At 43.0% G+C, this 24,273-nt stretch overlaps 1 protein-coding gene across 1 annotated transcript in view; it reads right to left on the reverse strand.

The window, feature by feature from the left end:
- The window catches only part of LOC129330521 (fer-1-like protein 4), a 97,885-nt gene that overhangs the window by 42,677 nt on the left and 30,935 nt on the right, over positions 1–24,273 (reverse strand). Inside the window, exons 17-30 of the mRNA XM_054980580.1 lie at positions 22,581–22,779; positions 21,101–21,221; positions 20,653–20,753; positions 19,728–19,815; positions 14,919–15,035; positions 14,207–14,359; positions 12,960–13,143; positions 8,825–8,949; positions 8,301–8,435; positions 5,679–5,852; positions 4,811–4,927; positions 3,164–3,325; positions 1,285–1,453; positions 128–264 (exon numbers count right to left, since the gene is read on the reverse strand). Of these exons, the coding sequence (XP_054836555.1) occupies positions 128–264; positions 1,285–1,453; positions 3,164–3,325; positions 4,811–4,927; positions 5,679–5,852; positions 8,301–8,435; positions 8,825–8,949; positions 12,960–13,143; positions 14,207–14,359; positions 14,919–15,035; positions 19,728–19,815; positions 20,653–20,753; positions 21,101–21,221; positions 22,581–22,779 (1,982 nt within the window). The remainder of the gene's footprint in view (positions 1–127; positions 265–1,284; positions 1,454–3,163; positions 3,326–4,810; positions 4,928–5,678; positions 5,853–8,300; positions 8,436–8,824; positions 8,950–12,959; positions 13,144–14,206; positions 14,360–14,918; positions 15,036–19,727; positions 19,816–20,652; positions 20,754–21,100; positions 21,222–22,580; positions 22,780–24,273) is intronic.

Consider the following 24,273-nt stretch of genomic DNA (forward strand, 5'->3'; position numbering starts at 1 on the left):
AGGAAGATGCTGTTGTTCCAGGAGCTTGGCGCGATGTTCCATGGCTGGTGGTAAGCAGTGTGAAAACAGCCCAGATTTCTTCTCTAATAGCATACTTAGTGTACATTTGGATTTTCCTTATACTTACTTTTACAAGCTTAAGGGGGTTTGCTCTGCTACCTAGGTCACCAGCAGCTGCACCGATATTTATTACTGTCTGCCCAGCTGCTGCACCAAGGTTCAGCATTGTTTGAGAGACGTTCGGTCGAGCTGAGGCTTTCCGCACTGAAACAGAACAATATAAATGATGTATACCAGGATAGTATGTCCGTGTTTGATGTACACTTTCTCCTTCATTAAGCAGTTTTGTCAACCACATATAACATTCTTTTAATTAGCTGGTAAAGAATGTTGTACTGAGATACATTTACTGGCCTGGCCCAATCCCAAATTCTTTAATTTCTATAAGTTCACATCACATCTATTATCCTTCAAGCCAATGGCTCTGACAGTAATACTTGAAATTCAAGAAATATCAGTGTTCAGATTGCCCATACAACCTTCTTACCTTAAATGTTTGTATTACAATACATTGGCTCAGATCCGCTGGAATGTTTCTGCCTTCAGAGCGTGATTTTCTCACCTTCCCCTAAGGGGATCCCACAGAGAAGCATTTCAGAGAGCATTCTGACCTGCAGAGGTAGGGGGGGAATTATGCTCTGCATGTGGAAATGCATCTGCAGAAGTGCTCTGTTGGATCCAAGCCATTGTTTCTTTCAAAATGTGATCTCTGGATGTAACTTGTCTTAATATTTTCTGTATAGCTCTCACTGACATTTTGCAACTCTAGTGATTTTTGACAAAACTGTGACAAGAAGTTGGATATAGCCAGGGCTTTTTTTCAGCTGGAACACGGTGGAACGGAGTTCCGGAACCTCTTGAAAATGGTCACATGGCTGGTGGCCCGACCCCCTGATCTCCAGACAGAGGGGGGTTTAGATTGCCCTCCACGCCACTGAGCGGTGCGGAGGGCAATCTAAACTCCCCTTTGTCTGGAGATCAGGAGGCGGGGCCACCAGCCATGTGACCATTTTCTGCAAGGGCAACCCACTGAGTTCCACCACCTCTTTTCTCAGAAAAAAAGCCCTGGATATAGCAATTGACAGTGGCGTAGCTGAGTCCAATATTAGGTGCAGGGTTGCACATCCTGCTGTTGATGAATGGAATGCTTCTACCATCATGACAGGCAGATTGTCCCACTTCATCCAAAGGCATGCTAAAATGTTTTAGATTTTAAAAACTCACTTTTGGGTGGGTTGTCTGTCTCCTCTTCAAACTCATCTGGCTCTTTAGGAGCAAATTTCATAATATGTGAAACTATGTGGGTTCCCACCATAACCATGCGTCCAAAAGCCCTCTTCTCCACAACAAAAATACTGAGGGGTGGGTGCAAATATACCTGCTCTGGGAGCTCCTGTGAAAGAGGCCAATAAAGAGTCACAAATTAGATTGGAGAAGACTAGCATTTTAGACATTACCTAGAAATTAAGCTTTTAAAGACAATGGCCTATTCCAGGTCCCAAACCCTTTTTGAGCCCGTGACTACCTTTGGAATTTTGACACAGGGTGGTTGGTGCAACCATAAAATGGCTGCTGCAGGAGATAAAACCAGCCACACAGAGGCAGCCCAGGTACAGGGAAGAAGAGGGGTAATTTTAGAAATACACTAGGAAAGGAGTGGGAGAGAATAAAATCCACACTGTGGCGGTAGCTGCTGCTGAAACAATATTATTTTAATCTACAAACCCAATCAGATCTCCAGTGACCAATCAGAAGACTTGCTGGGCAAAAGTCTGCCCTGATCCTACATTCTAAAAACACTCAGTGAGCACAAGAAAAGCGTCAGAGGGTGCCATGGCCCCACAGGCACAACATTGGGGACTCTGACCTATTCCATCATGAGACCTTTTACATGTACAATCGTGGAAGCTCACACCTCTCCTCTAAACTTTCTCAGTCATTCTGAATTATGCAATGGTTGCAGATCGTTCTCTTAAGGCACTTACAGCACAGTCCAGGAGCAGGGGGAAGTGCTCTGGAAGCAAACTAGGAGTTACACCAGCATATCCTGGACTTACACTTGTGGAACTTCCCCTAGGCTGGCACAGTAGCCTGGCGCTGCTCCACCTGGGTCCCTCGCCAGCACCCAGCCAGGGTGGCTAGGTGCAAGCATAACCAGGCCCTAATTCCCTGCACACACAGGCTGAGGGGTGGGATAGGGAATGGGGTGCGAGTTAGTTGGCTCCCTAAGCCGTTCCGGCATGGGAACACCGCCAGCATTGATGGAAAGTTACATCACAAGAAACAATGGTGTAGTCCATAGGTTCTCATTGCTCGGCACACTCAGCAGTGCCAGGGGCCCATGGGTGCAGGACTGGTGAAATCAGTAATGTGGGTTCACTCTGCAGTCCACAGCCATGGGGGAGGGGTGTGGTCAGGCTGCCCCACGACAGCCCCCATGGCAAGCCCTTCCCCTGTGGTGGGGCAGTTGCTGCATGTCCCCCTCACTACAGGCTGCACCGCCAAGGTAGCCACATGCCCTGCCTGCCGCTCAGCCAGTCAGCTCCCCAAATCTGCATGCCTCCATGAGGGTGCCGTGACCACAGGAGTATTGGGTCCCCAACTGCCTGCTCTCTGGTGGGGGGGAAAGGAGATGTCGATGAACAGCGGGGATCACAAGCCATGCACTGGCTGCGCCTTTGCTTGTCACTCACACTCCTGTCATGGGGGCAGGGTTGTCAGGGGAATGGCAGGGCATGCACTCTTGCTGGGCTCAGCCACCTATGTAGCTCTCCCATGAAAGTCTTTAGGGAGCGGATGAGCGGCGTCACAGGTACACAGGCACGCCGGTGGCACAGTGGGCCTCAGGGTTGTGCTGCCCATTCAGTACTTTCGGCCAGTGATAGGAAAAAAACCATTTACTTTTAAACTGCTGTATGGCTGTGGAAACCTGAAATTCTTTGAAAACCTGCACATCTAGAGAGACCGTCAGTGACAGCAAAGCATGTTTCTGCTGACCAGCTCTATCCTTTGTTTCAGTCAGTTCTGCTAAGCATATAAGGGGAAAGCCACCAATAATGTTGTCCAATCTTTGAAATTTGTCCCTTCTCTAGTTTGTACTCACCACATCGACAAATTTGACAAGTTCAGTAAAATTTGGGTTCTCTTTGAATGATGTTATCACTTCTGATTCCACTTTCTTTCCAGCACATTCAATGATCACCTGTGGCTGGTCAACTTCAAACAAGTTCACACGCTTCAAGTCTCTCAAGCCCCAAAACAAGATCTAAGAAATGGACGGCAAAATAATTGGCTGCTTCAAGCACAAAGAGACACAGAGATGCAAATATGATGTAGAGATGCTCACCTTCGGCCTCTCTTGTTTGCACCTAAATCACTGTGCAATAATCTACAGTGTGTCAATGATTCTGTTTCAGAACAAGAGGGTTTTCCACTCGGGTTTTCTCTGTCAGTTCTGGTCCCAAACTGCTTAGATTAATCCCCTGAGTTCTGCATGCATTTTTTTTTTGCCTTTAATTTTCGCTTTGAGGGTTTTTTTTTGTTTTTCCAGGTTTTTTTTGGTTCTTTTAAGACCAGTTTTACCCAGATCTTTTTCTGGAAGCCTATTTTAAGTCAATTTTTTTCCTCGTGCATCATTTTGTTTGTCCCACCCATTCCTACCCACCTCCAACCCACTTTTTGATGATTGGATGTTCATTACTGTGGAGTCACTCCTCCTCCCACCTTCCCCCCCTCCTAGTTTTGATTTCATCTTTTAAAATCATCAATTTCATGTCCATAGACTGACCTACCATTGTAATAATAGGTGCCGTAGGTTCTCTGAATTCCCATCTTTATACAACTGAGAAAGCTAGTAAAATAGCCCACAAGCATTAATAAAATGCAAGTTAAACATTTTGTCTTCCAAATTTGTCATTACACAAAATTTAATAACAACATTAGATTTATATACTGCTCTTCAAGGCAACTTAACACCCACTCAGAGTGGTTTACAAAGTATGTTATTATTATCCCTACAACAAACACCCTGTGAAGTGGGTAGGACTGAGAGAGCTCCAGGAAGCTGTTACTAACCCATGGTCACCCAGCTGGCTTCAAGCGGAGGAATGGGGAATCAAGCCCGGCTCTCCAGATTAGAGTCCCGCTGCTCTTATTCACTACACCAAACTGGCTTATCAGTGGGATAAGGTGTCATTTCACCACAGATGGCATGCCTATCTTGCTGCATGAGTACCATCAGAAGCAGATGTGGACATTTATTATGTTCTGTTTCAGCAATTCTTCAACTTTGTATTGGATCCTTGCTAATGCTATATCTTTGTAAAATCCTGTGACATTGTTTGTGGAAATGTCCTTGACTGTACTAATCTTACACTATGTAATCTGCCTTGAGCAAGAAATGCAGACGATAGATAGATAGATAGATAGATAGATAGATAGATAGATAGATAGATAGATAGATAGATAGATAGATAGATAGATAGATAGATAGATAGATAGATAGATAGATAGATAGATAGATAGATAGATAGATAGATAGATAGATAGATAGATAGATAGATAGATTTTGCTTTAGATCTTACAACCCATTTACAATGATTTATGCATGAGGAAGTTGACCAAAGCCAATATTAATGCCCAGTAACGAGTCTGCATCCCCTCAGATATCAATCTACTTGTAATACAAACAACTCATACATTAAAAGAAAATATTAGCTAAAAACTCTTACGAAAGCAGGAATCAATTTACCTCTATGCGAAACTCCTTAAGAATTGGTCGGACTCCCTCGGGAATAATGAATCGCCCAGAACGAGGATCCCCGAGGTATTCTGGCTCCTTGGGCTCAACATCATGAGGCACTGATGGCTGAGCAACAGAGAAGAGTCAAGTCACATAGATATATAATAGGTTGCTCCACAGTCAAGCAGAAATATCCTCTCACACAGTCGCTTTAGTTATGAATATCAATCATAACCCATGCTTAATATCTAAAAAGAAAGGTGTCAAATCTCATCCACCTGGAATTTGCACCTTTTGATCCTGAAACACTTTCCCATAATACCAGCTGTAGGGGAACTGGCTGCAATTATTCAGAAATAAGGGAAGGTTACCCAGTACCTGCTTGTTTCTTTATTTTATTACTTCACGTGTTACTGGGCCTGAACTTGGGCATTGTAAAAATTGAGATCTAAGTCTTGGTTCAATACAAGTCCTGATCAAAGTTCTCCTTCAAAGCCCAGCCCTGCTCAACAATGCAGCGCAAATGAGCTCTAAATGCAACCTCCACCAGTGGAACATGACAAAAAGTTCCAGATCCAGTGGCACCTTAAAAATGAACTAGATTTCCATGGTATGAGCTTTCGGAAGTCAGAGCTCTGACAAAGGGAGTTCTGACTCTGGAAAGTTCATACTCTGGAAATCTAGTTGGTTTTTAAGGTGTTACTGGACCCAAATCTTACTCTTCTACTACAGACAAACATAGATGTCATTAATGCAGGTCATTTATGGCACATCTAGCACCCAGCAAGCCTACTCTGAAGCAAATGGGCCATAGCCCATTCAAGCAGCCACACCCCTTCTGTGTCATGTTATGGCACTGGGTCCAGATTCTGTTTACCTCCAAGTAGCCACTATAATCCAGTTCAATCAGTTCAAAGACAGCAATTAATTCCCCAGCTGCTCGATGTCCTTTATAAATATCAAAAAACTGGAGAGCAGGTTTGCTGTAGGGCTCATCTACCAACTTTACCAGGGGAGCAGCAAAAGCTCGGCCAAGGAATTCTGGGGAGCCCTAGGGAGAAGAGGGAACAACCATTCAATGAAAAAAAAATTAGAAACTAACAAACTAACAAAAAAAGTCATCAGTAGACATTTTACACAGACTTGAGCAACTCCTGTCCCCTGCAGTATCCTGATGAGTACTGCTAGACATCTGTCTCTGGGCCAAGCTACAAGTGACGAATGACACTTGCCTGGCAAGTGAAGAGACTCACGTGTATTCCTCCCTGTTCATTTACCATTCACTTGCGCTCCACTTGATCATTCGTCACTTGTAGCTTGGCCCTCTGTCATCCCACAATTTTGCCTAGGCACTTTGAAGCCCTAATACCAAGTATTTGCAAAACTGGACACCTAATGCTAGTCAAGTCCAGCCCCACCATTGCTTTGTCTGCCCATTGTGCTCTCTCCGACTTTCATCACACAAGGAAGATAAGAAGGCTTGGATCTGATAGGGCCATTTCTCAGCACAGCAACAGCAGCGCTTTCAATGGAATGGCTTTTCTATTTGTGGAGGAGGGGAAGGCAACTTTTGCCGATTTTCATCAAGTCTCTGAAGATACACTCAAATGGAGTGTTCTGAGGAATGTTCACATAATGCATATTAGACCAAATGCATGCCTGCCTGGGTCTTCGGTCCACATTGTTCCCTGCCCATCTATGCTTTAGCTTGCTCCATCAACCCATAATGTAGGATTTTCTGCACATTAGCATACTGATCTTGAAAGTATCCTGTTTTTGTGTCAAAACAAAGGAAGCTCTAATACAGACATACTTGACTTAACCAAAAGTACAACCAGATGGAAAGAAGAAATGTATGCAGAGAACAATATTTTAATAGCCATACAGTATTGTCTTAATAACACCAGAATCAAGACACACATAATATTTTGACATTTTTAATTATAACTTTAACAACCTTTTCGGAAATATTTTTTTCAGAAAAATATATTGCATGGAAGTAATGAATGCATACATGTCTTGGATTCCTGGACTGGTCAGGAGGAGTGGGTAAAGACAGACTGCAGTTCAAAGAACTAGACAATTTCCAATAGACCACCAAAGTTATCTATCACTTTTTTCCTACCCTTCTTCTAAGAAGCTTAAAGTTGCATATATGGTTCTATCCTCCTCAGTTTTATCTTCACAACAACATTGTAAGTTAGGTTAGGCCAAGAGAAAGTGACTAGCCCAAGGTCACCCAGTAGGTTTTCAGCCAAGCGGGGATTTAATAATAACTGCACTTATATACCGCTCTTCTAGACAGATTAGTGCCCCACTCAGAGCAGTGAATAAAGTCAGTGTTGTTATTATTTCCACAATACAGCTGGGGAGCTGGGGCTGAGAGGAGTGGCTTACCCAAGGCCACCTGCTGAGCTCATGGCAGTGGTGGGATTCAAACCAGCAGAGTGCTGATTAGCGACCCAACTGTTTACTACTATGCTACAGCAGTTGTCTTTTTGAACCCAAGTCTCTCCAGTCCTAATCCAGCACTCTAGTTGCTACATCACACTATGCTGGAAATCCCACAAAAAATGTTGGGACACTGGTGTGATTATGCTTCTAAACAGCAGTGCAGTGTTCAGGGTCACAAAACAGATTAGTTATCTCCATATTACCTTGTCAATATTAAGAGACCCTAAGTATTCCTTTTTACTTTTTAAATTTAACATACATAATTTTTAAATTCTAGTTTTAAAAAAGGTCAAGCAAAGGCTCTGCACAAAAATGTATAACTCCTACAGTTCATGTGTTTGTTGCAGGTAATGTTGGTATAATGTGAAGCATGTCCTACAGTAAAAAGAAAAGGACAGATAATAGATGTTCACAAAATTAAATAGCTGCTCACTGAACATATGAAACTGCCTTCTACTGAGTCAGACCATTGGGCTATCAAAGCCAGTATTGTTTACTCTGGCCACAGCTCTCCACGGTCTCAGGTAAAGGTCATATTAGATACTACTTTTTTGTTTTAATGGGAGATGCTGGGAATTGAACCTGGCTGGGACTTTCTGCATGCAAAGTACGTGTTCTATGGTGTAAAGAATAACTCATGAAGAGAGGGCTAATTTTAAGTGTCATCTTCCTGGGTTGCTAGTCATAATTTTTGTTATCACCCTGATTCTAATATGATAGATGAGGAAATTAGATAAATAAATCCGCAATTAGTTCCTGCAATTTAGAATTACTGCCATGTACAGAAAATCAGCTTTCAGCATAATGGTTTTGTTTGAGACTCGTGTTGGTTCTGTTCCCAGGAAGTCTCTGTACTCTTGCCCTTCACACCTGCTACAGGTAGGCAGGTGACTCACCTACAAAATTCCTTCGACTTGCTGGTGTTTCCCAAATTATTTAAGAATTGCTCTTGTGGGAAAATAAAGCTGTCACTAGTGTGGGTACCTGAAGAACCATTCCAGTATGAAGAAGAGGCAATTGTAGCTACACAAATCTGCTAACTTACAAATTTATTGTGGTCAAATATATTGATAACAGCAATTGGAGTCTCTGTCTTCAAGTCCTCTTTCTTTCCATCAATAATAAGCTGGTCAAATAGAAGCAATTCATTCCACATTGGGCTTAATGTCTCCTCCAAGATCTGAAGGAACAGAGATCAGTGTTAGCATGATTGTTTAAACTGCTAAGAGCCAAAGCAATGTAACACAAAATCACATGCATGTGTCCTCTAACTTTAAAATCAAGGCAGAAGGAGGGTTTGCTTATCTATCTTTCTCTGATAGTTTCCCCACTAAAATCACCCAAAGACCCAGCTGATTTTCTTCCTCTAAGGATGGTGATATGGGTACCCATATGTATTCCATCAGGTGGAAATGCAGGTGGGAAGGCGGAAGTGATTTTTCTTAAAAAAGAGGATAAATGAAGAAAAGAGGCAGGCTTAGGATTCAATATAATTATATATGTGAAGGCTGGCATTTTAGAAGGACATCCCAAATTGCTTATTGATTATTCCATGCAAGATGTACTTACGCTTGTAGTCTGGCACTGAGTCGAAAACACCACTCTTGCAAATGGATCAGAAAGCCCATTTTCATCAGCTGGGAGAATCCCTCGGGCCTGATACAAATGGGCTCGCAACTGAAAGTAACTGAAGTCTAAAAAAGTGTGAGACAGGTCGATCAATGTAATTAGTCAAACCACGAGATAACAGTGTGTGTATGATATGCACAGATTTCTAGCAGCAATTATTATTAAGAACTAATGTAGCATGTGTGCAAAATTCTAAAAATGTACTTTAAAAAAATACTTCTACTTAAAATCCTTCAACCACCTTAATTGTTTCACAGAACTGAAACGGGACTCTTCGTGTTGTTGTTAGCACTTTAAAGGTCTAATACATAGGGAACCTGGTTTCAATTTGCAAAACCATGCAGGGGAGATAGGGTTAAGCCTTCACTCTCTTCCCCACCCAGCCTCAACCTGAATCAGAGCTGTGTACAGCTGTAATTTAATTTTCAAAAATACTGAGAAGATCCAATCAAAGATCTAACAGAGTCTCGTCTCATCTGTTTAGACTATTTCTTCAGCTGTCCAAAGACCCTGCCTGAGCATCTGATATTGGGAAATAGGAAACCTTGCACACTAGAGCCAGTGTGGTGTAGTGGTTGGACAAGGACCATGGAGAGCTAGGTTCAAATTCCTGCTTACCATGAAACTTGCTGGGTAAATTTTGGCAAGGTACCCTCTCTCAGTATAATCTACCAAGGGTTGTAGTGAGGCTAAAATAGAGATCCTGAGAAGAAAAGCAGGTTAAAAGTATACAGAATCATCAAACAAACAATTCCAGGGCTCAGTTAAATATGGGCACAGGCTCCTCAATTTCCCAGCTGGGGTTGGGGAGTGGCAAAGGGTTGAACCTGCCACATGCCCATTCTTAGTATTCTATTCTATTCTATTCTATTCTATTCTATTCTATTCTATTCTATTCTATTCTATTCTATTCTATTCTATTAACACTTACATCTATAAATATTTATATTTATTTATATTTTTGCAGTAAACACAGTGGAGCTGACAATGGAACGTTCACCAGTGGTATTAGCAGCACAAATTTTAGCACCTATTTATGCTTTTTTATTACAAATCTTTCTTTAGTGGTTGTAATAGTTTGAATCTCAATCAAAGAAAGAGGAGTCTGTTAAGATGAGAGGAAAAATGTCATGAATGCCTTCAATGTAACAATTACATTAAATATTTAATTTCTGTATGAAAGGAAATAATTCCTCCCCGTCACTCTTACTTACAACTATGAGTTAGGTTAGGATGAGAAGGTATGAGTGGCTTCAGGTCACATACGGAGCTTCACAGCTAAGTGGAGATTTGAACTCTAGTCTCCCTAAACTTAGTCCAAAACTCTAAGAACTGCACTGGTCACATGCTGGATAGTTTGAATCTCCACAGGAATCTCAGAACACACAGTAAATGCTGGCCTCTCAGATACCCTGGCCTAAAAATATGGGAGCATTTGTTTGAAGTAGGGATAAGAACAGAAGAATTACCTTCATTTCCAAATTTGAGGAACCACTTTCATATCTTCCCCTCCACCTCCCCAAAAAAGGTTAAAGACAGAAATATCCCCATCTCCACCATTCCTTTTTATCTAAAGCATCTTCCAGGATAACAAAATCAAGTTAACTTCCACCATTTGAGCCACAAACCTCTACAACCCATCCCTCACACACACCACACATTGCTAAAGACAGAAATATTCCAATTTCATCTGTTCCCTTTTCTCTAAAGTAGGTGGTTCAGAATTAGAGATGGTCACGAACAGCAATACGAACAAAAAAAGCCACGAACAGCCCAATCTGCTGTTCGAGAACAAGCTGTTCGTGAAGCCCCATTCTAAACAAACAGCTGGTCGTTGCAAGCCTCGTTGGTTGCTGTTCGTCAAGCCAGACAGTCTGGCACCTGCAATCAATTCCCTTGGCAACTTAGGTAGGGATTGTCTGAACTGTCTGAACTCCTGCTGTTGCCCTGGAAACCCCAATCTAAGCCTAAATTAGCTTGATAGACAGGTCTTTCTTCCAAGTGTGGAGCTCCAAATATGTTACAAGAGAGCAAAGACCATGGGGGAGGGGGTCTCCCAGCTCTGGCTAGTCTTTGCAAACAGTGGAGAGGGAGAGACAGCTGCAGTTGGCATTTTGATAGAGAGACAGGGAGAGTGCACTGGAGCTTGAATTTTCTTTGTGTGTGGTGGGATATGGATCTACCCCTTCATGTTCCAGGGCTGCTGCCAGGCTCTGGAGCCAAGCTATTTTTTATTATTGGTACCTTTCCTGCTGCCTGCTTAGGTAGGGTTTCTGGGAGTGGTGTGTTAGGGATCTACCCACCCTCAGGTTCCAGGGCTGCTGACAGGCTCTGGGGCCAAGCTATTATTTATTATTGGTACCTTTCCTGGTGCCTGCTCATGTCAGGTTTCTGGGAGTGGTGCAGTAGGGATCTTGACCAAACTTGGATGATGGCTGGAGGAGAGCCTGCTGGCCCCCATGAACAGCCAACCATGAACATATTCGTGAACACGGTCATGTTCGTGGTTGTTCGTGAGTCCCTATTAGTGGATGGCAATGAACAACGAACATCATGTTCGGGGGTTTTCCCTGTTCATGCCCATCTCTATTCAGGATAACAAAATCAACTTAACTTCCACCATTTAAACCACAAACCTTGGCTCAACCCCCTCATGCAATTTCCAATATTTAGGCAATAGACTTTTGCACCCACCTCCTCCAAACACACCCAACTAAATATAAAACAGAGATGGAAATATTTATTTATTTAAAGGAGGGCCTAGGTGGTAGAAAAACATTGTGACTAGAGGTGGGCATGAACCAAAATACGAACCAAAGTTCATCACGAACTGGGACAGTTCATGGTTCACGAACCAGTGATTTGTGGGAGCTCATTTCTCATGAACCATGACGAATTTTAGCCTGGTTTGTTTGGTTCATATTTTGGTTCATCATTGCAGACAGCCTGACAGCAATCAATCAGTTTCCTAGGCAACAGGGGGGGGGCTCTCTGCAGACCTTCTGCTGACCCAGAAGTGACGTTTTCACGAACCAAACAAACTGGTTCGTGAACTGGGGCAAGTTCGTGGTTCACGGTTTGTGAAATGCAACGAAGCACAAACTGCACAGTTCAGAATTTTCCCGGTTCGTGCCCATCTCTACTTGTGACGTTTGGGGAACCAGTTTTCCTCATTTCCCCAAACAATAGCTAAAGATGAAATGGAGATGGGACCATTTCTTTGTCTAAGGCAGGGCCCACAAGGATACAGTAATACTGCAATTATTACCACCCCCTCTGCAAAGGCAAACCATAATTCTCTTGATCCATTGCTTATATCAGAGTTTGTGTGTTGCAGGCTACAGGAAATACCTGCTTCTGGCTTTCCAATTGCTCAATGGATCACCAATTGTGTAAATCTCACCCCTGAGGCTCTGTTTATTGTTTCTCCACACAATAAATTATCCACTGACAGTCCCCTCCCCCTCTTATCTTTACAAAAACAAATGAAACCAGCCCTGTGGTATCTCCTAGGAACATGTATGTTGGTACAAAGACAAACAGGTCTAGCTGAACTTGACAGCCTGAGCAGCTTCATGCCATCTGGCAGCCAAGGAGGGGGGCATTGCACCTACTGGGAAATCCTGGAGGGAGCCCCGATACCCCCCTGAAGTAGCCCAGGGGCATTGCCTTTTCAACAGGAAATCCCACTGAGGGCTTGAGCACTGCTTCCCCAATTTTATACCCCTACAGATATGGCCAGAAGACCCCCTCTGCATACACAGTCAGACTCCAAACATTCATTCTCACAGGTATCAAGACCTTAGTTATTTTGAACATGATTATATTATTTATGACAGATCCATTCCTTAATTCCAGAATAGCCTGGAATTCTAGAAAAGTTCATCCAATACTGGACTAGCAGGATAGAAGGCACTCTGGGAAGAAGAACCAGGGAATTATTTGACTTTATTGATATACAGACCTAGAGGGACACTAAAACTCTCCAGTTCATGTTTGTCTGAAGGTAAGATATCTTATTTCTGGAAGTCTCAGCATACTGGGATTCAGTAAGGAGCAATACACACATCCTTACCATCTCTGTTGAGCTGACTCGGTGGGATGTATGCTGGAATACTTGTATAAGGCTGGGCCTTTTCATAAATGGGTTTGAATTCCTCAGGTAGCTCTGCAGTGCTATTCTTCACATATTTAGTTACCCCAAGCCACATGTAGATTTCTAGTTTCGCAAAGATCTCTCCAGTGCGAGACCCTGGAACCTTTAAAAGGCCAAAACAGCATTTTTAGTTTGTGTCTACTCAGGCAGATTTAGCCATTTTTATTTGGAATACAGGCAACAACAGTAGTACAGCAAGATCCATTTCATATGAATTCTGATCTATAAAAGTGGTATCAAGAGTCTGAATGCCTTGGGAAAAGGAGGAAATTTCAGAATCCAGTCCAGGGTTCCCAAAATCATAATGTTAACTGTAAGGGAGGATGAGTAGGTAGGAGGGAATGCTTTACCCTTCCTTCCCCCACCAACCAGTTCTTCCATGGAAATGCCACTTCCCCACCACCAATTTTTATTTTTTATTTCTCCAGACAGGTTCCAAGACCAGAAAGAAATCTGAATGGGGGCAGAAGAGTTAGGAGGAACTGAAAGGAAAGAATTAGCATATATGGGAAAGATTATGTATGTAGCCCCACCCCCTGCCCATTGATTTTCCCTTTAAAATGCCCTCAGCCTCACATTTGGAATGCATAGGCAAATTCAGGTTCATGTCTGCTGAAGTAAAATGTAGTTCCATCCTAAGACAGAAACAAATATTCACAAGAGCTTAAATGTATTGATTGCAATTGTATTAAAGCTGTGACAGAAATTCTTCACTCTGCTCCTGCACATTCATTCAGTTTAGATGTCACATGAAACCATGGTTTGAGTAAACTAATTATAGTTGGCATAATTAGCCAAATGCAGGCCACTTTGCCAATCCTATTTTGTTAGGCTACATCAAGCCAGAATCCGAAACCATGAACTGAAGTTGGTTTATTAACTACAGTTGGACTTAACTATACTTTTACACAATATAGGAACATGGACCTCCTGACTTAAACCCGGCTTAAGCCACCCTTGCTACAACTCAGGCTAGATGTCACCCAAAATTCTGCAGGGGAAACAGTGAAGATGATGAAACCGGTATCTATAAAGCAAACCAGGATTCTGCAAGCCAATTCCTGTTTTCGTAACTAACCTTAGTTAAAATAAACTATGGTTTCACATTATGTCTGAGCTGAAGAGAGAGGGAGGGAGAGTACTACGTAGCAAAAAATAATACCAACCTTTAAAAAGACAGTTTGGATCTTGGCACAATCCTTGCCTTTCTCCTCTTCTACCACCGAGTAGAGGACATTCTGGGCAGGGATTCTTGTATATGCTACCCGCTTGTTGTTGCTAAACATCCAGATCAAAACATCTGGGATAGAACACTGAGGCTGGAAAAAATCAGAAAACCAAATAAGACCACAGTTGAGAGAGAGAGAGAGACAAAAAGCAGAGGGCTTCGAATGACTGAAATAAGCAAACAAATACTTATTGTGCATATACTATGTGTGCGTATTTGTGGGAAATGAGGACACAGGAGTTTAAAATGTTGGAACTTTTTGTCAGGGCCTGAGAGAATGGATGTGAAGGATAGGAATTATGGGATATTAGAGGGCAACAAATGCTGGCACAAGGACATGGTACCACACTTTTAGTCATCTCACCTCCTGCATCTCAAGCACCATCCAGATCGCCTCTGATTTTAGCATCAGCTGGAAGTGATAAAATGTTTTAGCATTTTTCTCTACCATCATAAGGACTAGAGATCCTTTATGTTTTCTAAATGAACACTGATATTTTCCTGTGGGAATTATCAGATTCTGTGCTAGAACCATATAATCTCATGCTCTATGGTGCAATGCTTCATTTTCCAGTTGCCCCAACCAAGGGTTCCCAACGGAGTCATTATGATATGAGTTGCCAGCCCTGGCCTGTGCTTGTCATAAGTACCTCTTTAGCTAGAAAGCGGATCTTTGATAGGATTATCTTTGTCTCCTTTACTTTCTCCTTGACGTTGGTGCGAGTCAGTCTCCTCCTTATGCGTAGCCCCCGCTTTGCATATAGTATCTGAACAGAAAAGCACAACATCGTATGCATATATAAAACCATATATGCAGCAAAGCAATCACATATAGCCATATTAGTCTTGGGTGCAAAATAAAAAGAAATCCTGCAGCACCTTAAAGATTAACAACATGTATTCCAGCATGAGTTTTTATGAGTGCATGAGCATTTGAAGAAACGATCTCTAACTCACAAATGCTCATGCTGGAATAAATGGGGCTACAGGATTTGGATGAAGGAATGGAGGGAATGCTTATTAAATTTGCAGATGATAGTAAATTGGGAGGAGTAGAGATAGGACACAGGATGATCCTGACAGGCTGGAAAACTGGGCTAAAACAAATAAAATGAATTTCAATAGAGATAAATGTAAAATTCTGCATTTAGGTAGGAAAAATCAAATGCATGCTTATTGGATGCGGGAGACTTGTCTTGGTAGTAGTATGTAAAAAAGGATCTAGGGGTCTAAGTAGACCATGCGCTGAACATGAATGATGTGGTAGCTAAATAGGCAAATGCAATTTGGGGCTGTATCAACAGAAGTATAGTGTCCAGGTCACGCAAAGTGATGGTATTGCTCTACTGGTTAGACCTCACCTAGAGTATTGGGTTCAGTTTTGGGCTACACAACTTAAGAAGGATATAGACAAGCTGGAACATGTCCAGAGGAGGGTAATGAAGATGGTGAGGGGTCTGGATACTAAGTCCTATGAGGAAATGTTGAAGGAGCTGGGTATGTTTAGCCTGGAGAGGAGACAACTGAGAGGTGATATGATAATCATCTTCAAGTACTTGAAGGGCTGTCATATATAGGACAGTGCGGAGTTGTTTTCTGCTGCTCCAGAAAGTTGGGCCAGAACAAATGGATTGAAATTAAATCACAAGAGTTTTTGGCTAAACATTAGGAAGAACTTCCTGACACTTAGAGTGGTCCCTCAGTGGAACAGTCTTCCTCAATAGATATTGAAGGTTAAGGGAGACAAGACCCCTCCTGAAGAAGGTATCCCTAGACTGAAATGACCTAAATAGCTACTACTAGGCATAGGCATGAACCGAAAAAATTTAACAAACTGGCGGTTCGTGGTTCGGTGCCAACAACAAACCCAAACCAGGCTTCCTATCAATAGATATTGAAGGTTAAGGGAGACAAGACCCCTCCTGAAGAAGGTATCCCTAGACTGAAATGACCTAAACAGCTACTACTAGACATAGGCATGAACCGAAAAAATTTAACAAACTGGCAGTTCGTGGTTCGGTGCCAACAACAAACTCGAACCAGCGAACCACAACGAACTTTTCCCGTTTCCGAACTGGGTCAAGGTTCGTGGTTCGTGGGCGTCCGAACAGCCCCTGTTGGAATTAGAGAGCCCATATTCCCAGGGAGTGTTTAACAAGCTCTCCTCCAGCCATTACCGAAGTTTGGTCAAGATTGCAATAGGGATCCAAGCTCCAATTAAACTCTCTCTGTCTTTCTCCCCAAAGGCTAGCAAGTAGCAAGCAACAGCTCTGTCACACTCCACTGCTCGCTGAAAGTGAAACCCAGCCTGGGAGCCCACTGCTTTTTATAAGCTGAGGTCCCATTGAGCAACACAGGAGGTCTGTGGTTGGCCATCAGAACTGCCTATCAGGGTTTGCAGGGATGAGATTGGAGTGCCCATGTCTACAGAACACCCCTCCCCCTCCCTTCCCCGGGTGTCTTCTCCCAGGTTGTAACCACTTTGCAGCTTCATGGTTGGAAGGAAGACCTGCCGATCAAGGTAAGCTGGGCTTCCATTCGGGTTTCCAGGGTGACAGAAGGAGTGAAGACAGAGTTCAGGCATTCCCCCGGCTCCATTTCCAAGGGAATTGATTGATGGTGCCTGACTGTCTGGCTTCATGAACCGTGAAAGAATGCACTGAACCGTGCCTCTAACAAACACTGGTTCGTTGGCCATGGATGCTCACAAACTGCTGGATCGCGAACGGAAGATTGGGCGGTTCGTGGGTTTTTTTGGTTCATAATGCAGTTCGTGCCCATGTCTAGCTACAACCCAGTCGCTAATATCCCATTCTTGGGTAAGATGCTTAAGCAGGTGGTGGTTATGCAGCTTCAGGCAGTCTTGGAGAAGATGGATTATCTAGACCCATTTCAATCTGGATTCAGGCCTGACTTTGGGAGGGAAACAGCCTTGGTCGCCCTGACTGTTGACATTTGCCAGGGGAGTGTGTCCCTGTTGATCCTCCTGAACCTCTAAGGGGCTTTTGATATCATTGGCCCTGGTATCCTTCTGGAAAGGCTCCACTGGTTGGGCTGGGAGTAGGGAGTATTATGCTTTGGTGGTTTTGCTCTTATTTGACAAACCAATTCCAGAGGGTGTTGCTGGGGGACTGCTGCTTGGCCCTGCGGCATTGATCTTATGGGGTAAGTCATGATTCTATCTTGTTCCCCATGCATTTTAATATCTACATGAAACCACTGAGATAGGTCATCCACCCTGCTCTATTTCTCCTTAAAAGCTAAGTCAGGTGAGTCTGTGGAAGTCCTAGATTGGTGCATAGAGAAGGCAATAGGATGGATGACAGCTAATAAATTGAAGCTCAATCCAGACAAGACTGAGGTGCTGTTCATCAATGGAGAAGCTGCTGGAGGATTTCAGAGTCAGCCTGTCTTGGGTGGGGGGTTGCACACCCTCTGAAAGAGTAGGTTCATAGCTTGGGAGTGCTACTGGATCCTAGCCTACAGTTGGAAGTTCAGGTCTCCTCTGTGTCAACGTAGTACATTTGATCAGCTCTGGCAGATTCAGCCACAGTATTACATCCAATTGGGTTATTGTAATATGCTCTACATTGGGCTCCCTTTGAAAACAATTCCAAAACTTCAATTCATCTATAATAACATTCAATTTATATACCACCCTTCAGGACAACTTAATGCCCAGTCAGAGCAGTTTACAAAGCATGTCATTATTATCTCCACAACAATCACTCTGTGAGGTGGGTGGGGCTGAGGGAGCTCCCAGAAGAGCTGTGACTGACCCAAGGTCACCCAGCTGGCTACAAGTGGAGGAGTGGGGAATCAAACCCAGTTCTCCAGATTAGAGTTCTGCCACTCTTAACCACCACACCAAACTGGCTCTCCACTATCCAAACTGTGATGGCCAAGCTACTGTCAGGTATTGGTTACAGGTATTATATCACATTTGTGCTGAAAGATCTACACTAGGTATCTACCTGTTTTCAAGCACAATTCAAAGTGCTGGTTCTTACTTTTAAGGCTCTAAATGGCTTGAAGCCAGGGCACCTAAAGGACAATCTCTTCCCATACTATCCAGCCCACCATTTAAAATCTGCCTCTCAAGCTCTGCTCTCTGTTCCCCCAACCTTCAGAGATGAGGCAAGTGGAGACTAAAGAGGACATTTCCTGTGGTGGCACCTTAACTTTTGAACACCCTCCCAGTTGAGCCTCACCTGGCACCTACTTTACTCTTAGGTGCCAGGACGGAACATATATTTTTACCCAGAATTTTAATTAGGGGCTTTTTATCTTATCAGCTTTTTAATGTTTTTAAAAAGTTTTTAATGTTTTATAGATATTTTTATGCTACTTATATCCAGTGGCTTGTTTTCAATATTGTGGTGATTTTAACTGCAAGCTGCCTTGAGCAGAACTCTGAAGAGGTAGTATAGAAATATCTTAAATAAATAAATAAGGGAGAGATGAAGGATAAAATATTCAAGAGGGCAGCCATGCTGTACAGGATCAGGAGGCAGCTTTCTTTCACTTGGACCTTTACAGGTGTCTTTGACTGTGGTGGAGACACCTGACAATACTTTCAAGTGGGTCCTTGCAACAGCTGTGCCATGACCTGATCATTCAAAGTTTCTATGATGTATTAATTTTCCCTTATGATGGGCTCTTTCATCATGCACAAGGGGTAGATATAAATGGGAGAAAGTATTATCAGTGAAGACTAGGAGGCCAATGGTTATCTTAGATCCAGCTTTCAAAGTGCCAAAGACAAGAGAAATGCTGAAAATCGCTGGATGCGCCACCACAATGAGGTCAACATATTTAGACAGGATTTGGATTAGATCAGAATGTTTGCTGTCAAAGGAGTTCTATTCAGACAAGATACCTGGGTATATCAGTGTGTGATGGTGGGGTTGGGAAGAAATGGAATCAGTGCTTGTTGGCCATACCCCAGGCCCTCCATATCAGGGTTGCCAACCTCCTAGTGGGGCCTGGAGATCTCCAGAATTACAACTGATCTCTAGATGTTAGATAGAAGTTCCCATGGAGAAAATGGCTTCTTTGGAAAGTGGATTCTATGGCATTATACCTTGCTCAAATTCCTCCCCTGCCCAACTCTACACCCAAATCTTCAGGAATTTTCCAACTCAGAATTGGCAGCCCTGCTTCATACGTTGATCCAAACCTGTGCACAAACTTTTGGCCAACATATGCAAGTTCTCTTTTTTGCAAGGTAAAGATTGTGTATACAGAGTACGCATATGTGTAGCTTGTATGCAGACAGACTTTGTGCAAGTTTGAATCAATGTGGGCACTATCTCACTTTCTCTTGCCAACATATTGATATACACAGATAAGTCAAATGAACAAGCCTACTAGCAATTCAGTTTCCTTAAAAGTGGACCCAAGCCTTGTACCAATCTAGAATAAAACATCCATAAACACAGACTGCTCACAAGACTCACAATATTTTGTGGAAGTGACTTCATCCGACATCGATCAAGATTATTTGGACGGGCCATTGGCTTTTTGTCTGCATTAAGTGAATATTGCCTGAAATTAGATAAACGGTGAGTTCTGGCTCTGTGATTGCAGCCACATATCACACAGGATAAAATATAGAAGTCAAGGATTCATCATCATCATAGAATTCTTAAAAAATGTGCATTCAAACTGCTGTCTGACCATTTACATCACTCTCTAGCAATTATAGTACATATAGCACTGACTTTCCACACTCGCCTTCTTCTGCATGTTTATGTAAAAGCCAGTGTGATGTAGTAGGCAGAGTGTTGGTCTTAGACTGGCAAGATGGGTTCAAATCTCAGCTGGGTCATCATGAAGCTCACTGTGTGTCATTGGACTACTTGCTACTTTTTAGCCTAATCAACTTAACAGGAGTGTTTGAGAAAAGGCTACCATTTATTCTGCCCAGAGATTCCTTGCAGCGTGGACAGCAAACATAAGGAGTAAATGAGCTCGCTTAAAAGTGGGAACTCCTTACTATAGATGTGTTTTCTTCTGAAAGAAACTGGTGATTGGTAATCCTTTGGAAAATTCTAAAGAGATGCACTCTTTCTGTGTTTCACTGTTTATTATTCAAATTTGTTATCTAAATGTGTCTGGAAAAGCAAACACAGAAACTGCCATAAAACAAGAGTTCTTAATGAACACCAAACATTTTCACAGAGCTTCATATTAATCCATTTGCATACAATGAACTCTCTAATTAGAGATGGGTCTCATAACATCAGGATCCAGGTGTAATTATCTTCCAGGATATTTAATTCAAGAGTTTTGACAAAGAACGTGATTAAGACAGAAGAAGAAAGAAAGACATTGTGAATTAACCGTACGGTTATCACAAAATGAAAGCAGGGATGTACCAACCTACATCCGGCCACAAACTCCTCCAGGACCTGCCGAAGCCTCTCATCTGCTTTGGACTTGGGTCTCCTCAAGAGCTTCTCTACATCTTCCAGCCCATGTTCCTGTTGTAATAAACACTGCCTTAAGATCAGTACCGGATGACTTAAGAAGCTTGTATCCTGCGAAGTGCTTGAAGCTGATAGTATGCACCCATGCACCAAAATAATTAGCCCACATATAAGCAACAACAGTGTGATTTTTTGTAAAGAATGAAGCAGAGTTTCTCCTGTGAAGTATTGAGTGCCCTCAAACATCCTTTGTCAAGAACAGGGCCAAGAGTACTCAGAACCTAAATCCAATCACGCTCCCACTCTGCCCAAATAATTTTATGCATGTTCCAGGAAAAGCGAGTGTAGAACACAAAGCAGCAGGGCTTGACAGAGGCTTGACAGGCAGAGCAATACTTTACCAAACGCTCTGCTATTTTGACAATCCAGTTGGAATTGCAGAGTCTCCAGGTATAGTCTTCCCAGTAGCTCCAGACATACACGCAAGGTTTATCATGCAGCATGGGCAGGCAGCTGTAAGAGCTAAGAGCAGCAGGCGGAGAAAATTTACAACTTGAATGAGCAGCTGATAAGCAGCCGTCTGCGTGGCAGTTATACTGATATACCATTACTCAGAGTAGTAATGGATTTCCACTCTTTAAAAAAGACATATTACACATATAGAAAATTCCAAATCTGTCACATGAACTTGATGAGGACAGCCCTCCCCAATTTCTTGGGCTTGAATTAGGGGGATAAGACTGAGGGAAAGGTCTCATAGGAAGCTGGACTCTAGAACAAGGTAGAGCTCAATTCTCCAACAGATGCAATGAAGGCAACTCAACAGAAGCTGGTTGAGTCTGGTGAAGGTCAACTGCGAGAAGAACATTAAGGAGTAATGTATCCCTCCTGAGCAGAAAGGGCCCTGCGTATCCATATTTGTAAAGGACATTTTGCCAGAGAAAAGATACATACACTGGAGATTTGGGCTCTTAGGATGTGCCCTGATAAATGCTAGCCAATTAGCAGTGCAGTCCTAAGCAGAGTTACACCCTTCTAAACCCATTGGTTTCAATGGACTTAGAAGTGTGTTAACTCTGCTTAGAACTGCATTGCATGTGTCACGATGAAGAGGATCTCTCAGGGCTATTCTATCTAGATTGGCTTTCAGTTAATCAGAAACAAGAACTATTGAATGATTATGATTACAAATAGGTGCAACTGGACTTTTGTCTTAAGGGGAAAGAAATTCTATCTTTTATGGCAATAAACAAAGGTATGGTGACCGAGTGCTGAATTTGGATTTCTCAGTCTCAAAAACATTAGAAGCTTGAAAAGCTAGAATGCATCCATCTGTTTGCACTGAATAGATTATGCTTTTCTGACGCTTTCCTATCCCAGATTATACATGCATAGTACTGGATCTTGACGCTTTTATTTCTGGGAAAAGAGGCGGTGGAACTCAGTGGGTTGCCCTCGAAGAAAATGGTCACATGGCTGGTGGCCCCACCCCCTGATCTCCAGACAGAGGGGAGTTGAGATTGCCCTCCACACTGCTCGGCAGCGTGGAGGGCAATCTAAACTCCCCTCTGTCTGGAGATCAGGGGGCAGGGCCACCAGCCATGTGACCATTTTCAAGAGGTTCTGGAACTCTGTTCCACCACGTTCCAGCTGAAAAAAAGCCCAGTCTTTTAGTCAGAAAATATATATTAGACATGGGTTAGAGATGCTTTATGCATAGGGTATCCTTTCTTAGGGCAGACGATCCTTAGGTTTATTTCCAGATCTATCTTTCTATGATTTAAACCCAATGAATTATATGAATGACTGCTGAACGGGAAGAATAATAAATGGGAATGCAATGAGCCAAGAGCTAGTAACAGTGCAAAGAAAAGCAATTACCTGTCATATTCTGTGGCCTCAGGCCTTTGGTTTGCAGTCACAGACTTATCAAGCAAAGTTGTGCTTGGAGATATGACTTCAACATCCAGTTCATCTTCAGAACTGGGTTCGAGCAAAGGCTGCTTCTCTTCACTCCTTTCTTCCTTTTCGCCTTTCTTAGAAGTCTTGGTCAAAACTTCTTCAGCTTTGCCATAGTTACCTTGAAGATTAAGATGGTTACTCTTACTTGCTGTGCCATAATTCTATTGTTTCATCACCATAAGGCAGCCCTCCAGACATCCCTGCAGCCCCAACCTCATCAGAGCATCAACAATTTGTGTTTGTAGTCTTCATGCTCTTATAGAGTCTATAGTCAGAGTATACAGAGCAATTTTGGTTTTTTCCTGAACTTTTGTTATTTTTGTATTTATAGTCAACAACAGCGTGGCTTCCAGTTAATCAAGTGCTTGAAAACAACCATGTTTGGTGGAGACTGACATGTGCTGAGGGAACCCATGTGGGCTTTTCTCAAGCTGTCATGGGCAATTTCTGAGGTAAAATCAAGCATTAGAATGCTTACGCAGGGCTCTGTCTAGTAACTGCTAAGCAGTTACAGTCTCAAGAGCAGGATAGACAGAAAAGGTGAGACAGAAAATATACTGCAGCTTTAGGAGAACAGATTGAAGGCATGTCCATGCATGAGAAAGGAGCATTATTTTATTTATATATGACCTCATAATCATCAGGTTCTCACGGTGGCATTGCCACTCCAAGCCTGTGGATGGTGCCAGTCCGTAAGCCCTTAGCTGCCAGTTCACAGAAAGCTCAAGAAAGAAAGAAACAATAGCATAATTTAAAAATTGCACTGGAAATCCACCAAGAATTATTATCAGTTGATAAAGTCAACAGTATTAAATACTATATTTTCAGATGCACATAATATTGATAATTATGCCATAGCACTACATTATGTTCATAGCTACATACATATTACATTAACCATCACCTCAAACAAAAAACCAACTAAAGCATTTTCTGCACAAATGCAGAAAACATACCTTTTTGTTCCTGCCAGGCACCACTGAGCAGCCACCAAGACTGGGCCAGGAAGTGCTGTGGCAAGGCAAGCCACCCTGGGACCACCCAGTGCTGTGGTGAGACAAGGCCAGCTGCCTGAGCCCAGACACCACCACACTGAGGTGAGGCAAGCTGCACCAGGGCCACCCAGCAAAATAGTGAGGTCTGGGCAGCACAAACCACAACAGGACCACTCCAGGAAAAGGTAAGCAACAGGGGGGGTGGCGGCAAAGAATGTTTGGGAGGGAGAGGGGAAAGGGTAGGAAAGGGTAAGGGTGTTTGGGATGGAGGGGATATAGGGTAATGGTCTTTCAGAGGGAGGGGATAAAGGGCAGGGATGGTATCAGCACATGGTGAAGTGGGGCAGCTGCCAGGGCCCATGGCTTCTGGTGGGACCTACTGCTGCTGACTCCCTACTCACGCATCTGCTCTGATGCCTGCACTCACACCCTTCCTGTCAGGCCTGGCTAGGGGATTCCCTCAGACTCTCTGCTTCATCAAACACAGTTATACGAGTTAAAGGTCTTTAACAGGTATTGCTACCTAGAAGTGCACTTGTACATAGTAATTGCCTGGAATGCCAAAGCAAAGTCTTCCCCCAGAGGTTATACCTCCAGTCCCCTCCCCCCAGTTCAAA

Source organism: Eublepharis macularius, chromosome 5 (genome assembly GCF_028583425.1).
Source record: "Eublepharis macularius isolate TG4126 chromosome 5, MPM_Emac_v1.0, whole genome shotgun sequence".
In the NCBI taxonomy this organism is placed as follows: Eukaryota; Metazoa; Chordata; class Lepidosauria; order Squamata; family Eublepharidae; genus Eublepharis; species Eublepharis macularius.